The 17,886-nt window shown below is 40.3% G+C and overlaps 1 protein-coding gene across 3 annotated transcripts in view; it reads left to right on the forward strand.

Annotated features, from left to right (window-relative positions):
* Window positions 1-17,886, forward strand: part of itga8 (integrin, alpha 8) — a 103,094-nt gene that overhangs the window by 20,115 nt on the left and 65,093 nt on the right. For all 3 annotated transcript variants that reach the window (XM_057833181.1, XM_057833184.1, XM_057833183.1), the window contains 4 exons: window positions 5,772-5,816; window positions 10,361-10,404; window positions 13,948-14,004; window positions 17,777-17,829. In XM_057833181.1, the coding sequence (XP_057689164.1) occupies window positions 5,772-5,816; window positions 10,361-10,404; window positions 13,948-14,004; window positions 17,777-17,829 (199 nt within the window). The remainder of the gene's footprint in view (window positions 1-5,771; window positions 5,817-10,360; window positions 10,405-13,947; window positions 14,005-17,776; window positions 17,830-17,886) is intronic.

Genomic DNA, 17,886 nt, shown 5'->3' on the forward strand with positions numbered 1-17,886 from the left:
TGGAAATCGTATCGTATCGTGAGGTATCCAGACGTTCCCACCCCTGTCTGATACTAGGTTAAAGATATAGACTTAGTTTTCATTTAAACTGGTGAGATAGCAAATATACAGTGGGGCAAATAAGTATTTAGTCAACCACTAATTGTGCAGGTTCTCCCACTTGAAAATATTAGAGAGGCCTGTAATTGTCAACATGGGTAAACCTCCACCATGAGAGACAGAATGTGGAAAAAAAACAGATCATCACATTGTTTGATTTTTAAAGAATTTATTTGCAAATCATGGTGGAAAATAAGTATTTGGTCAAAGTTCAAAGTTTGCTTTCTTTGTTGGCAATAACAGAGGCCAAACGTTTTCTGTAACTCTTCACAAGCTTTTCACACACTGTTGCTGGTATTTTGGTCCATTCCTCCAAGCAGATCTCCTCTAGAGCAGTGATGTTTTGGGGCCGTCGTTGGTCAACACGGACTTTCAACTCCCTCCACAGATTTTCTATGGGTTTGAGATCTGGAGACTGGCTAGGCCACTCCAGGACCTTGAAATGCTTCTTATGAAGCCACTCCTTTGTTGCCCTGGCTGTGTGTTTGGGATCACTGTCATGCTGAAAGACCCAGCCACGTCTCATCTTTAATGCCCATGCTGATGGAAGGAGATTTTCACTCAAAATCTCTCGATACATGGCCCCATTCATTCTTTCCTTTACACAGATCAGTCGTCCTGGTCCCTTTGCAGAAAAACAGCCCCAAAGCATGATGTTTCCACCCCCATGCTTCACAGTGGGTATGGTGTTCTTCGGATGCAATTCAGTATTCTTTCTCCTCCAAACACGAGAACCTGTGTTTCTACCAAAAAGTTCTATTTTGGTTTCATCTGACTTTAACACATTCCTCTTTTGGATCATCCAAATGCTCTCTAGCGAACCGCAGACGGGCCTGGACGTGTCCTGGCTTCAGCAGTGGGACACGTCTGGCAGTGCAGGGTTTGAGTCCCTGGCGGCGCATTGTGTTACTGATAGCAGCCTTTGTTACTGTGGTCCCATATCTCTTTAGGTCATTCACTAGGTTCCCCCGTGTGGCTCTGGGATTTTTGCTCACCGTTCTTGTTATCATTTTGACGCCACGGGTTGAGATCTTGCATGGAGCCCTAGATCGAGGGAGATTATCAGTGGTCTTGTATGTCTTCCAGTTTCTAATAATTGCCCCCACAGTTGATTCCTTTACACCAAGCGTTTTACCTAGGGTTGTTCCGATCATGTTTTTTTGCTCCCGATCTGATCCCGATCGTTTTAGTTTGAGTATCTGCCGATCCCGATATTTCCCGATCCGATTGCTTTTTTTTGCTCCCTATTCAATTTTTCCCGATCATATACATTTTGGCAATGCATTAAGAAAAAAACGAATAAAACTCGGACGAATATATACATTCAACATACAGTACATAAGTACTGTATTTGTTTATTATGACAATAAATCCTCAAGATGGCATTTACATTATTAACATTCTTTCTGTGAGAGGGATCCACGGATAGAAAGACTTGTGACTTTGTGTATTGTGACTAAATATTGCCATCTAGTGTATTTGTTGAGCTTTCAGTAAATGATACTGCAGCATGCCCCATTGCATGATGAGAAGTGGAACCATGATGGGAAGTAAAACCATGACTGTGCGTCGTGCTACCAATGGATATATCTTCTCTGCTTTGGGAAATAAGTTTAAGTGTTAAGACAAAGATCTATTGCCACCTTGCTTCCCCACATTGCTTCACATTATATATCTAATCATAGGTAGAGGTATTGCAAGGTTTTATCCAATTGAAGAACAAAGACTGCCAGAATTCACTCTACTTATTTTGCGCTGCCTTTTATCTCTCTATATACAGTAAGTAAAAGCACAACGAGTGAGAGGGTCGTGCAGCATATATATTAATAACGTTAAATATTTTGACTTGACACATTTTTAAATAAATTAATTGCCGCCGTTATCGGGATATTTTTGATAACCCTACGTTAAGCCTAAACTAAAGACTCTGGATGAGTGTAACATATTATGTCTGTAATGTTAAATACAATTAGAAAACGATTTAATTCAAATATATATATATTTAAAAAAGGCATGGCCGATATTTTTTTGCCGATTCCGATACTTTGAAAATGACGTGATCGGACCCGATCGATCGGGACATCTCTAGTTTTACCTATTGCAGATTCATGCTTCCCAGCCTGGTGCAGGTCTACAATTTTGTCACTGATGTCCTTCGACAGCTCTTTGGTCTTGGCCATAGTGGAGTTTAGAGTGTGACTGACTGAGATTGTGGACAGGTGTCTTTTATACCGATAATGAGTTAAAACAGGTGCCATTAATACAGGTAACGAGTGGAGCCTCGTTAGACCTTGTTAGACCTCATTAGAAGTTAGACCTCTTTCACAGCCAGAAATCTTGCTTGTTTGTAGGTGACCAAATGCTTATTTTCCACTTCAATTTTGAGATAAATTCTTTAAAAATCATACAGAAAACGGCCACCGTTATTGAAACAAAGGATACATAACAATGTATTGAGATGAACTTTTGGTACTGACCAAATATTTATTTTCCACCGTGATTTGCAAATAAATTCTTTAAAATCAAACAATGGGATTTTCTGTATTTTTTTCCCCACATTCTGTCTCTCATGGTTGAGGTTTACCCATGTTGACAATTACAGGCCTCTCTAATCTTTTCAAGTAGGAAAACTTGCACAATTGGTGGTTGACTAAATACTTATTTGCCCCACTGTACACTACGAGGTTTTTCATCTGACACTAAACAGTAATTCTTGAGATTTAGAATGGAATATGATTTTCTGATGCTAAAATACTGTCCTGGCATTTTTGGTGAAGCCTTGACCTGGAAGAAAGGTCATCAGGTTATCCGCAACCCTCCCTATAGCTGTCAACCCTTAACAACAACACTCTTCCATTGTCAGGTCAGCAACGACTGGCCAGGTCACTGCCCTTTCCCTCCATGCTTCCAGCAGCTCTTGTGCTCAAACAAACATGAGTTTCTTTCTGACGCCTACGAATGGCGGGTTTTTCCAATGACTTCTCAGTTCAACCTTTGTCACTGGATTCCACACATATTGAGATGGGAATTTTCCACATCTGACGTCCAGAGTCATAAGCCATGCTGTTCATCCTTTGTCCCAGAAATCTTGGAAACGTTGCTGATATTTAGCCTTTTTCTATTATGCAGCTTCCCATGGCTTTGGTAACTTCACCAGGATAATTTTCTTTTCCTCTTGAGACTACATGATGATGTCATTGTCAGGCCAGGGTTGTGTATAGTACCCCATCAGGGAGTTGGGAGTTTCCTTCCAGTTTCCCATCACCTAGGTGAATGCAGGAGATGCTTGGATGTGGACGCATTTGAAAAGGAACAGGAGAGGCTTTGACTTTGGTGGTTGTTTCTTCGCCTTGCTTGCTCCTGGATATCTGGGACCACGACCATAACTGTATCTAAACCCATTTGTATCTGTGCAATGTAAAGACCAAAAGATATGCGCCATTGCCCCGTTCCCACCACACAACCTGTACAAATTGTCCTCCATCATCCTCAAGCTCTGCATATTCACCTAGATCTCACCAATCCAGGCTCGGAGTAGAAAGAGTATGAGGATGAGTGAGACACATTTTTTTCACACTTCTTAAGTACCTCAAGGTTTCAGACTTCATCATGGATCTCTTCTGAGAAACCTTTGCTGGAAATATGCTCCGCCAAACCCTGTCAGTAGTACAGCATGTTATTGTAGTAGCTCGTAAAAAAAAATTGGTGCCGACTGACTATGCTGGAGCACACTTTCAAACTGTGGTGGATAGTCAACAAGCACTATCAAAATTGGCCGGTCATGTCAAAATCTATATCCAAGACCAAATTTATACTAGATACAGTTTACAGTATATCAGTGTTGTTTTTAGCAGCCCTTTTAATTGTCGTTTTAGTCTTAGTCTTTTGGACGATTATTCTTGACTAGTCTTAGTCATAATTTTAATCATCTCAAAACGTGTCCCGTATTTTTCGTAAGTCACACCTGAGTATAAGTCGCACCAGCCATAAAATGCCCAACGAAGAGGAAAAAAAGTGTCAATGTCACTCCAAAACACCAAAATAACACGTGAAATGATATCATAATGTGTTAATAATTTCACACATAAGTCGCTCCTGAGTATAAGTCGCACCTCCAGCCAAACTATGAAAAAAACTCATAGTCTGAAAAATACGGTATGTCTTCGTCCAGTTTTTGTTGACAAAAACTCAAGAGTAAAATCGTCTAGTTTTAGTTGATGTTTACGAAAAATGTTTTTGTCTGGAAAATAAAATTAAAAAAAAAAACCTCCAAAAATGAATAAGTAAAGGTTTCCAACTATTTCAAATGAACATTGACATGCGTCTACATATAACGTCTACAAGGACAATGCTAACTTGGTAATAATACACACTCAGCAGGGAAACAGTACATTATTTTTAAATGAATTATACACACCTGGTCGCCACAAACTGTATGTAAAAAAAAAAAAAAAAAGTTGTCCGAGCATTTAAGAGAATGCTCGCCTAATGCTAACGCAAACACTATGCTAACACTACGAGTTACATTTAGTGTGTGATGATCACTCAGCACAGAACTTTGAAGGCTAAAGCAACATTGTATATTCTCCCTGGTCAAGATAAGAAAACAAATCTTACCGTATGTTCAAGCTGGAGTGACTGGAGATGACACTGGTGAGTCGGAACGGTGGGGGAGGGGTGCAGCATGTCAGGAGTGACATAACCAGACACTGCTACTGTGCACGCTAACTACACATAAAATGTCACACATTGTGAATATGTGACGGAATCTATTGCGCATCTTCGTCTCGTTCTCGTCTCGTCAGACGAAAACTGGTCTTTATATCGTTTTGTTTTAGTCTCCCAAATCACGTTTTTAACTCATTATCGTCTCGTCATGAAAAAAAAGTCTTTGTTGACAAAATATTTATCGTCGTTATCGTTATTGTCGTCGTTGACAAAAACAATACTGGTCTTTTGCATAGCCTTTGTTTACAATTGCTCTCACTTGTTTTGATATTTTCTTTGCATTTGGCAAGGTCACTCCAAAAGCAACATTTGTGCCTCCATATTTGTCGCTTTACACGATGGCCTTTGTGTGTTGTTACAGTATCTCCTGGTGTACACTGATTGTGTGTTTTTATTCTACTCGTATATTGTTCTGTAAAGTGGGATTACAAACAGTGATTGCCTTTTTTCCATGATTTGGCAATTTGACATTACTGCAATTTCATCTGATTGACTAAAATCGCTCAGACACAATGTATTATAGTGCTTGTCCCATTTTCTTTGGCATGTTCTTGACCACCTCTGAAAGTGTTTTTATGTGGACCAAAATACACTAAAACAGTTTTCTTTTCCCCAAGAGTGGAGCAAAATTGTTCTTGTTCTCCACATTTGCTGTGCTAATAATAGTCGGTATTAATGTTTTCAACTAAAAATCGGAAACAATGTCACTACAAACATTCCTTCACGTGGCAAGGGTAGACGAGAGTAAGTTTCAGTTTCATTAAGTATGTAGCATTTTTCCAGAAAGCACATTTACAATAATACTACTGGCAGTGGAGATGCATTACTTACACCTGTCAAAGCAGGCATACTGCATTGTTTATAGTCTGATTTCACAATGTCTTTGGGAAATGTTTTCCAAATGTTACCAACATGGCTTAATGTGCAAATATTTCAACTTCTAGGTTATTCTGTGGCAACGGGGGAATTTACTGGTGATTCGGAACAAGGTGAGAAAACCATAAACACATGCAGCACCGACAACCACAAGTTGTTTCCTTTGCCCCGTTGATGCTCAAAACAGTGATGTGTGATTGGGTGACACAAAGAGAGTGAGTGCACAGCTGGGTGACAATGTGCGGCTCTGAACTCACAGGCAATAGTGAGTTGTAGTGTGTGTAGTGTAGAACTGTCTCTGAATGTCTGGGTCGTGACCCCGAGGGGACACGTCTTTGGGAATTACTGATAAAGGGATTTCCTGCGCTCCAGTTTGACTGATTAGAATGATTATTGGCAGACTTTGTGGACCTCTGAAGGTTTAGTGTTTCTTCTGGACTTGAACAATGGCTAATGAGCCTGCGCTGGCGGATTTAGTAGGATTTTATTCAAAAAGAAAATGGGCATTACAGTATATACTAGTATACTTTATTTATTGTTGTACAGTGGTATGAAGAAGTATCTGAACCTTTAGGAATTTCTCACATTTCTGCATGAAATCACCATCAAATGTGATCTGAGCTTTGTCAAAATCACACAGATTAAAAAACAGTGTCTGCTTTAACTAAAACCACCCAAACATTTATAGGTTTTCATATTTCAATGATGATAGTATGCAAACAATGTCAGAATGGGGAAAAAGAAGTACGGTAAGTGAACCATCACATTTAATATCTTGTGGCCCCCCCACCTTTGGCAGCAATAACTTCAACTAGACGCTTCCTGTAGCTGCAGATTAGTCTGGCACATCGATCAGGACTAATTTTGGACTATTCTTCTCTACAAAACTGCTGTAGTTCAGTTAGATTCCTGGGATGTCTGGCATGAATCGCTGTCATTTGGTCATGCCACAGCATCTCAATGGGGTTCATGTCTGGACTTTGACTTGGCCACTCCAGAACATGTATTTTGTTCTTTTGAAACCATTCTGAAGTTGATTTACTTCTGTGTTTAGGATCAGTGTCTTGTTGCAGCATCCATCCTCTTTTTAGCTTCAACTGTCTGACAGACGGCCTCAGGTTTTCCTGCAAAACATCCTGATAAACTTTTGAATTCATTCTTCCATTAACGATTGCAAGTTGTCCAGGCCTTGAGGTAACAAAACAGCCCCAAATCATGATGCTCCCTCCAACATGCTTCACGTTGGGGATGAGGTGTTGATGTTGGTAAGCTGTTCCATTTTCCTCCACACATGACGTTGTGTCTTACTCCCAAATAATTCAACTTTGGTTTCATCAGTCCAAAAAATATTTTGCCCAAACTTCTGTGGCAAGTCCAAGTGCTTTTTTAAACGAGCAACAATGTTTTTTTTTTAGACAGCAGTGGCTTACTCCGTGGAGTCCTCCCATGAACACCATTCTTGGCCATAGTTTTACATATGCAGAAGTTGATGTGTGCACAGAGATATTGGACTGTGCCAGTGATTTCTGTAAGTCTTTAGCAAACACTCTTGGATTATTTTTTTACCTCTCTGAGTATTCTGCGGTGAATTGTTGGCGTCATCTTTGGTGAACGGCCACTCCTTGGGAGAGAAGCAACAGTGCCAAACCATTCCATTCTCCATTTGTAGACAACTTGTCTGACTCAATTGATGAACATCCAGACTTTTAGAGATGGTTTTGTATCCTTTCCCAGCTTTATACAAATCAACAATCCTTGATCGCAGGTTTTCTGACAGCTGTTTTGACCGAGCCATGATGCACATCAGACAATGCTTCTCATCAAGACATTTCTTAGCAGGTGTGTGTTTTATAGTGGGCAGGGCAGCTTTAAACCACTCATCAGTGATTGGGCAATGGGCACACACCTGAATTAAAATGTTTGGTAAAAATGGGTTTCAATTGCTCTTTAAGTCTCCTTAGGCAGAGGGTTCATTACATATTTTTCCCCCTTCTTTCATTGTTTGCATGCTATCCTCATTAAAATATGAAAACCTATAACTGTTTGGGTGGTTTGAGTTAAAGCAGACACTGTATTTTCATCTGTGTGATTTTGATCACATTTGGTGGTGATTTTATGCAGAAATGTGAGAAAATCAAAAAGGTTCAGATACTTTTTTTATACCACTCAGTGTTTCCCCTAGGATTTTTTGAAGCTGTGGTGGTGGGCTGCATCGGAGTCGGACAGCCTCACCATGTCGTGCCACAGCGAATTTTTTTTCTTCATTTTTTCCCCCAAGAAGAACCATAACAAAGATATATTTGAAATATTTCATTAGCCAGGCTAATGTTGTACCTCTCAGCTACAGTACATGTATGTAAAATGCGTAGCTGATTACAGCTACGTTACCCGATGTACTAATGCGACTTTTTTTCTCGTGGCAATAGTACGACTTACATCTCGTAGTGACTCAGGGTTGGCAACCCAAACTGTTGAAAGAGCCATATTTGACCCCCAAAAAAACAAAAAAAACTGATACAGTATGTCTGGAGCCACAAAAAATTAAAAGCCTTTTACAAGCCTTATAATTATCGATACTAGCTATATTAGCCTACTATAGAAATACGTAATTAGCCTTCATGATTAAATGTTTGTTTTCCCTGCAGTGGAGCCTATAGAGAATGACGCACCACGTGACTACTCTGTTGTACTATGCCACCACAAGTTTAACTTCATTACAATATTAATGAATTGAAAGAATGTTTGTGTCATGTTTGTCCTCCTAGAAATCCTATTAAAACAAAAAAATATATTTCCCTCCCCCATCTTTTTCCATTTAAAAAAAAAAAAAAAAGCTCCGAAGCATCGCTAAAGAGCCGCATGCGGCCCGAGAGCCGCGGGTTGCAGACCACCGTCGTAGTCCTCCTTTTTCCTTTTATTTGACCCTCATAAGTACTACATTACCACAACAATAACAGTCCTTCTGTCAATTGACCCATTTAGAGCACTGGGGGAATTCTAATAGCCGTGTAAAGAGTTTTACTTGATTCGGTGAGAAGGTGAATAGTTTTTTCCCCGTTGTTCGTAAACTAAATTTCCACACAAAGGCACGTCGAGGTACCATTAACTTAGCAAGGAGAGGTATGAGAGTCATTTTTCGAGTGTCCCAGAGCTCGCGAAATTTGGGTGGGGGGGCGCATTTATCAGTTTCGTCAGCCGTAATTGTCTGAAGTTGGCGCGCCGGTGTTGTGCCGAAAAATAGCCACTCCACGTGAAATGTCCCCCCTGACGGGAGCGCCCACACGTCACTCGTACAAACAGCCTTTTCTTACCAATCGATGGACACAGAAACGACGTTCTTGTACCGTGAATATGTATCATTTTACTCTGCTTGAACTGATAAATCGTTTACTGTGACCAACGCTCTGAAAATAGAGCAAGGCTTTATTTTGGGCCCCGCCTCTCCGCAGTCTCTCAGCGCAAGTTAGTCAAAGTTTGCATTCCGTCCAAGACGGCCGTCCACCGCTCACTTTCGCCGAAAAGTCCGAGCCAAATTATTGTAATGCCCCGGATATGGGCAAGAAGGAGAGAAGTCTGTATTTGCTTACCCACTTTATTGTGGTAACAATAATAAAGAAAAACAATAACAAAATAACAGCGGGCTGCTACAACATGCGACCGCTATCTCTCGCTATCTCGCTCGTTCTCCCATTCTTCCTACTCGTTCCCCTTGCGTCTCTTAAGGGGGGGCCTGCATAGTTACGAACATTAGGCTACAATACACAATGAATAGGTGTCCGCTGAACTCCTCCCACTCGGCTGCCGCTAGTTTGAAGCGGCCTTAAAAAAATTTTTTTTATTTAAATAAATAAATAAAATACATCTCATTTGCCAGGCGTGGCGGCTTTCATTTTAGTGTGGCGGTGCGCCACAATCTGTTGAATATAGGGGAATCCCTGCCACTGTACTTACTAGTATTTCACATGAGCAGACCTTCCAAAGGGGTTGCAAATTTTTGCAAGTACTATACTCAGAAATTAATTTTCAGCTTGACAGACACAGTTGCATCACTAGTATTACGCTATATCAACCGAAAAAGTGCTATTGTTAAAGACAAGAATAAATTTCGGAGATTTTTGTAACTACATTTTCAGACAACATTGCTGCCAGTACTATTGTCTCCAATTGTCTCGCCTATCTATGAGAGCCAGTCTGCTTAAGAGTATTTAGTGATTTTTTTTTTTTTTAACACCCAATTCAAAGGCCCTTCAGCACAACACATGTGAGAGAGTCTTTATGGTTACACATGCCTTTGGATACAAATGTTGTGGTGCGAAGCTCACTGTCGTTTCGGTCACAGAGTCTTCTTCACAACCATGAAGTGGTCGTAACTTAAAGGTTCCAAGGGTAAGTTGTGCTTTATGGCCTGGTGGTTATACGAAATAGCTGCAGGGCAGAAGAGCAAAGGGTCTCTCTGATCGCTCTAAGACGTAAATTGCACTGCAGCTTTCAATCACTAGTACAGCCGATCATTCATCGTGTTCTCGACGTGTCTCTTTTCACAGTTCTTGCACTGTTTAAAATTTAAAGCCTTTGACAAACCTCTTCCGAGCCCTGTCTTTGACTCTAAGTCTTTTCCACACGTGCACTAATTCAAGCCTGTTTGGGTATTTTTCAGAGCTCCTTGCCGGCGTGCCGAGAGGAGCACAGAACTTCGGATATGTGAGTATGGACACAGGAATGTCAAAAGTGGTGTGTTTTTGCAGGGATTTTGGAGCTAATCATACAATAAGTTGAGGAACCGTGCAATCAAAGTGGCAGCAGTGCATATTTATGACCTCTGAACTCATGTGAAGCCCCCCCAGGGGAAAAAAAGTCTTGGTGCAACAGTCCTCCAAGGACAATATTTTTTTTTAAATATCAATGAATTTCTGTATGACAGAGCATAATGATGATGAAGATTCTGAAACACAAGTGCAAGTCAATTAGCCACTGTTTTGGCCTTCAATGAAGAAAGACAAAATACTGGTCAAAATGTCACTAAAAATGTTGGAGTGCCTTTGAAATTTGCAATAACCTCATAGTTACAGGCATTTCATGGACACATGCAAAGTTTTCAATACCATAATTATAAAAGAATATTCATCAAAATGACTCACTTTATCAAATAATTTGTTATTCTCACTTAACTCATGTAAAGAATGATTTAAAATAATGCGACCACTTATTCTCCACACTGTTATTCTACACACCTAACCCTACCCCTGTACTGGACTGTCTCAGAAAATTAGAATTAGAATACACAATATTCTAATCTCAGGAAATTAGAATATTGTGTATTCTAATTTCCTGAGACAGTCCTGTATATATACACAGGACTGTCTCAAAAAATTAGAATATTGTGTATTCTAATTTTCTGAGACAGTCCAGTATATGGCATAGCAGTGTGTAAGACTGTCTGGCACAAACGAAACTCCTGAAAATCACTGAAAGACTAGTGGTGAAAATGAAGTAAAGACAATTTAAAGACCAAATGAGTAATGAAACATTGTCCAACAAATAAAGCACGAAAAAATAAATTATATGTTGTATATTTGACAAAATAATCGCGTTTCTGAAGTTCGAGCCTTAAAGGGGACGAACCCGGAAATGATACGTCACACCGAGAACAGCGATGGCAGCGCTCCATACGGCCGCCATACAAAGCCCTTCAAACAATGATTCAAACAGCGATATAAGCGATAGATCGAGCGCAAGTGAGGAGATCCAAGTTTTTGAAGAGTTGGAGGAAGAGGAGGAGGTTGGAATTTTATGTTGGACCGTACATGTATTAGCCAGACGCTAATCAGGATGCAAACAATGTGCCCAAACTACCTGACATGGAATGGAGACAAGACCCATCGAGATTACAAGATTGGTTATTATTTTTATGATTCGAAGCATGTCAGGTAAATAAACCACCTACTATTGCCTGGGATAAAAGAAAAGTTTTGACGATTCCCCGATCATGTTGTGGAATGAACAGTAGAAGCTCGCAACGTTAGCTTTTATTCACCTGATATGTTTCAGCAAACACTTCCGCCTTCGGACCCTCTGACGAAGGCGGGAGTGTTCGCCGAAACATGTCAGGTAAATAAACCACCTACTATTGCCTGGGATAAAAGAAAAGTTTTGACGAATTTAATTGTGTAGGCAAAATGAACTCAATACAACTATAATCGGGGACTGCCACGAGTTAGCTTTCAGCTAACGTCGCTAGCTTCTACTGTTCATTCCACAACACGATCGGGGTTTTGCCTCGAGTTACTTTCGGCTAACGTAGCTACCTTGTACTGTTCATTCCACAACAGTTGGCAGCTCTGCTTTGACAAAGTCATCAGTCATCTATCCAAAAATCACTTACTTTTTTGCAAATCCTTGATCATAAGCAGACCGGTTGAGGAAACAGGCATCTTCGAAGTGTTTGTAGCAGAGAACACTACTCGATGATAGCATGAAATTCATTCGCTTCGTGCGAACGAAAGATGTCCATTTACGTGCCCTGCTATCCTTTGGCCACTCATACAACTTTTCTTTAGCTTGAGAACAATACATCGCCACACACCGCCGTGGCATCTTACCGAGAAGCAACGCAACAATACTGTTCTATGGCAGACTTCCCTCGCAGTTCTCTGTGTGACGTAATTTCCGAAGATTTCCGAAGACTGTCAAAGAAAAGCATTTTCGTTGTCAAGGGTGTTGCTATGGGTTAAACAAAGAATCTCGAAGGGTTGCGTTAAAAAAAATAACGAAACTATGCTTTTAATTGTTTAGCCATTGATATTATTCAAAAACATGGTTGGCCAACCTTACTTCACATTTGGTCTTTAAGAGCCTTATCATTCCACTGGCAAGTGTTTAATTGTTACAAATCTAGAAGCAAATTGCATTAATCTGTTACCAAATGAACTTTATAGTGATATTGACCCAATTTCAGTTTTTTGTTGTTTGAATCGCGATTTATAAAATTATTCACTGTCACTTATATAAATTTTGCTGACATCAACACCACAGGAGCTGATTTCCATCCTAAACCTAAGCTCCCCAGTGTTGAACTGGTGAAAAACTCGCTGAGTGCAGCAAAGGGTTCGGAGCTACAAACACATGACTCACCCTGGCGCCTGCAACCTATGGTGCGCCACTGGTTTGACTGTGTGAGAACCAAATAAGAAACCGTTTCCAGATTTCACCACAGTCATTTCAGCCTCTTACATGGCTTCCTCATCCTTCTCCACCGCCACCACTACCGTCACGACAACAGCAAACGAGGAATCTGTCTTTTCGTTGAGGATGTGGAACAATACATTGACTCTGGTCAATTCATGCGGTTTACTGCTTTCAGACGTGGACCTTGAACTCGTCAAGCGTCGTCATGTTTGCAACGCAAAGTGGAAAGAAGCACGAGACAGGCCATGAAGAAACTTGAGTCTTACAGTACCAGACGGCCACTTTTGCATCGACGTGACTCACTCAATGTTGCACTGTGTGTTTAACTGTTGAGCGTTCTTATGGGAACTTGTCCCCAGGGCTGACTGTGTCGATCTTCCTTAATGACACACGGCTTCCGCCGCATGTGGAGAACGCTGACCCCACGTCACCCCGCTAACCCGCCTTCATGCAAACACGACCTCCCTCGCCTTAACCTGCAACCACAGTGCACGCAGAGTACACACGCACTATGCAACACTGAGGTTTAAGCAAGAATGCTGCATCAGTATAGTTAGTGCAATAGAGGATGCAGGTTGGTTATTTTCATGTCCTATATAATCATCCCACTGGGACCAGTTAACATTTAGCACTATGAATTTGATATTTGTGTTTATCTTTACCTCCATTTCTGTTTGTAAATCAATCCTGGTTTAGTGTGTCTTTGTAACATCTGTGATTGGGTCAAGCAGCATCCGTGTGTGTACATGTGTGTGTATGTGTGAAGCCCCCGGCTGTCTCCATGTGGTTGTTATTTTAGGTCTTATGAAGGAATTCTCAGCCTCCCCCTCCATCTCTCCCCACAAGTAGGGTTACTTTTGGGGGGAAGGAGAGAGTGAGGGGGGTTAGTGAAGGGGAACCTAGAGGATGGTCATGAGGGAGGGCAGGATCGAAAAGAAAGGCATGATATAAGCTTTTTTTTGTGCAGTTTTATTCCATTGTTTTTTTTTTCTTTCTTGGTTTACTCTGTGATGAACAAAACTTTCTGAATCATCATGAGTGGTCTTTTTACTTTTGTAGGTGGTGATGATCAACTCATCCAACCTGACTTTCATTCAGAATTTCACAGGAGAACAGGTAGGAGCTTCAGCACATCCCTGTCATTCCTAATGCCACCTGCTACGGTATATGGGAAATTCATTTTGCAGCTATAGTAATCATCAGGGGTATCCTAATGACATAATTTTGCATATGAGTCTGAGTCACCTGATTTTGAGGATCTTCCTATCCCGAGTCCCAATCCAAAACCTTAGTGATGTATTAAGGAGGGAAAAAAAGCACAACTTGTCATTGTTTTGAACAATCCCGACATGATAGCCATATAAAGAGTTACTGCAGCAGTTTTTTGAACCATTCATTTATTGATCTTCTGTGCTGCTTATCCTCACCTGGGTCACGAGGGGTTCTGGAGCCTATCCCAGGTAACTCAGGCCAGTAGGAGGGGTACACCCTGAATTGGTTGCCAGCTATTTGCAGGGCACAACCAGAAAAACAACTATTTACGTACACATTTATACTTACAGACAATTTGGAATGTTCAACCAGCCTACCATGCATGTTTTGGGGATGTGGTAGGAACCCGAAGCACCTTGAGAAAACCACACAGGCATGGGGTGAACATACAAACAACACACAGGAAAGCTGAAGCCATTGATTCAACCCTGTTCTGAGATGTCAGAATTGTGCTAACCTCTCTTCCTCCATGCCGCCTTGTTTTAAACCAAGTAAAAATATATACATAAATCTTTTTTTCCACAACAGTTGTGCTGCACAAAATAGGATTGCAAACAAATTATATTTGAATCTACAGTATGGTGACATACTACATACTGTAGTAATTTGGCCAAATTTCAAAATTGTCCTATATGCATGTGTGATACACCATTGAAAAGCTTAAAATCTCAATTTTCTGGGGGAAGAAAAATTTTGAACAGAAGGGCATTTAAAAAAAAAAATTAAACAGCCAAACCATGCCACCACGCAAGAGCAGAATTAAAGATGCCATGATTTTAACGAGATATTATCGCGTACTTACCTTGTTTTGACCCAAAAACTCCATGTAGCATGTATCACCAAGTGTCAAGACACAGATGTGAATGGCTACAACCGGATTTTGGGGGAATTTCATGGGTGAAACATGGTAATATAACAAGGGTCGCGATGCAGAAATCGCAGACATCAAGGAGGGGTCGAGATGTTCTTTTTCATATATTTAACCTTTTAAACTTTTTTTTTTTTTTTTCAATTTTTCTTTGTTCGGATCGATTATTTATCGTCTAAAATATCGTGGAAAATGCGGCAGAAACAAAAAATTAAAATCAAACCATAGTTATGAGATAGATATCCGTGACTTATATTTACAGACACCATTTTTGTCATTGTGACGTAATTTGTTTAAAAGTTCAAAATATGCAAGTGAATGATTTTTTAAAGTGTTTTTTTTTTATTTTTTTTACGAAATATTAGACATCAAATAATGATTCTAAGCTAAAAATAACAGACAGTTTGAATAAGAAATATAATTACTTACCTTCTTTTTATGGCTGGATTTGAAACGAAAGCGGTTGCGCGACGTCTGTAAACGGGGGTTTCCAGGGTAAAACGAACAAATTAAAAATGGTTCGGGGGCTTAATGTGCCATGAATCTGCTATTGCAGCATACTGTATAGACCAGGGGTCGGCAACCTATGACACGCGTGTCAGCACTGGCACGCGAAGGGTTAACCAGTGACACGCGAGGGCATGGCAAAAAAAAAAAAAATGCGTGTTATGTTCATTGTCGGTTGTAGCTTTATCACTTGCTCAAGCGCCCCATCTTGTGGCCGTTTTATTTATTGGTTCTAAAACAGTAGAAGAAAAATGCAAATAGGAAGTTCTTCAAATGGGATTCAGTGTGTTACATGGCAGCTCCACTCTCACAACTTGAGTGGCATTTGTGTTCTTTAGAGCAACGTCTGTGAGTATTTTGTTGTCAAATTGAGAATTACACTCTTTATATTGTCTTTAGGTTGCATGTTTGAGGGGAAATGTGTTTGATATTTCTAATTAAGAACTACTGAATACAGGCTAATTGTGTTTGCATATATGGATGGCATTTTGTTATTTGCAGCATTGTTGCTGATTGCATGTATTTTTTCATTGTTTTAGTTTCATAAAAAAGAAAAGAGACACATAAAGGATTACTGAAAACATCCGGAGTGTGAACCTTTTCATGTTTAGCTGTTTGGATAGCGGAAGCGAGCCCATTTACAATGTGCCTTTTTACCGGAAATTAAGGCATTTTCAGTTGCGCGCCCTGTTATTTAGGGGCTTTACGGGACCGCCCCTCTCACCCACTCTGCCTGTGGCGTTATATGCGAGCAATAATTGATTTTGAGCACACCTCCAGCTCTTCCCCAATTTCTCGACTCCTGCGCTTGTCGGATTTTTTTTCTCTGCGCGTTTAATTCAGCCCACACTACTAACATGTCACGAAGCCGACCAATCAGAGAGCTGGCGGAAGTACACTGTGTTACCAATTGCACTTTTTGGTAATTGCAACTCTGCACCGTAGGGTGTAGTGGACAGGCGATTAACGTGGCTTGTTGTCGTCGATTCGCCCGGTGCTTATTACTTCAGAGAGGTGGTGATATGTATAAAAACACAGTGACACGTTGGATGGTATTTTGCTGGAGACTTTTATTAACAAAACTAAAACCAGCATGGGACACAGCCACTTTTCATGGCGCTCTTCGCACATCTCTCTCTCAACACCTTGCTCCCTGCCTCTCTTTTTCTTACGCTTAACTAGTAAGCTGGTCATACTGTAGGGGACAGCGGCCCCTTGGGGGTGCCGGTAACAACTGGTTGGCTGGTTACTTTCGCTTGCTCTGTGCATTATGCCTCGGGAGCTGTGTGTGTGTGTCGCATAACAAGTGTCAAACGCAACTACGAGACGAAACATGAAATTCATGGAAAACAGGGCCAGGGATCACATTAAGGTAGTCATCTTTTGTATTTGTTATATAAAATCTAAAATTGTGCATAGAATTCACTGTTAGTGAAAAAGACAAAGTAGTCGCCTGACTTTGAAGGTTAAAACAGTCCGCTCTGTACTGTGAGAGACCTGCACTGAGAGTCACGCTTGTTCGCCTTTTCTTGCTGGGTTGTGTGTGTGTGATATGTTTACATAAGATGATGCTCAAGTTTTGATATTTTCTAAAATATACTTTTATTTTTTAGTTATTTGTTAAAGAAGAATGGTAGTTGTAAGATTTCAACGTATGTTCATGTTGTTTTCTTTGGAGTAAAATTACAGCTCTGTTGGATATAAAAACCCGGATGTGCGTCATTAATCTTGGTGTGGCACACTGATTGACAAGAAAATTTGAAAGTGGCACGCCACACCAAAAAGGTTGCTGACCCCTGGTATAGACGTATTGTTCTATTAAACACAACAGTTCTTTTGTCTTAAAATACAGCAGTTTATTTTAAAGAGGGGTGCAACAGCAGAAACTGCTTTTTCAGTCTTGTCTGTGTTTTTTCGCTATATGCTGTAGATAAATTTGAGAGGAAATAGGAAATTCCACTATTTTGAGAAAAGAAAAGCTCTTAGAAGACCAGTAAATCAATTTTACACAATGCCAGGAAAACTAAAGTGCTTAACTCCACTTTTAAATGTTAAAATAAATAAAAACTATTTAATAACCTGATCTTTTTCACCCGATCCCTATCTTCTGAAAATTAGATCTGGCCATATTTCTGTTCATGCGATCTGATCGGGGACATCTTTAATAATCATTTTCCATAAGTAAAATATCAGATGTCATTTATGATCGTAACATGTAATACTCAATGCTCTGTCCCCCAGATGGCCTCCTATTTTGGCTATTCAGTGGCTGTAACTGACCTGAATGGAGATGGGTAAGTGGACTAATTGCTCCTAGTCGCTTGAATTGCATATACCATGAATATTACTGT

Source organism: Corythoichthys intestinalis, chromosome 4 (assembly GCF_030265065.1).
Source record: "Corythoichthys intestinalis isolate RoL2023-P3 chromosome 4, ASM3026506v1, whole genome shotgun sequence".
Taxonomy (NCBI): domain Eukaryota; kingdom Metazoa; phylum Chordata; class Actinopteri; order Syngnathiformes; family Syngnathidae; genus Corythoichthys; species Corythoichthys intestinalis.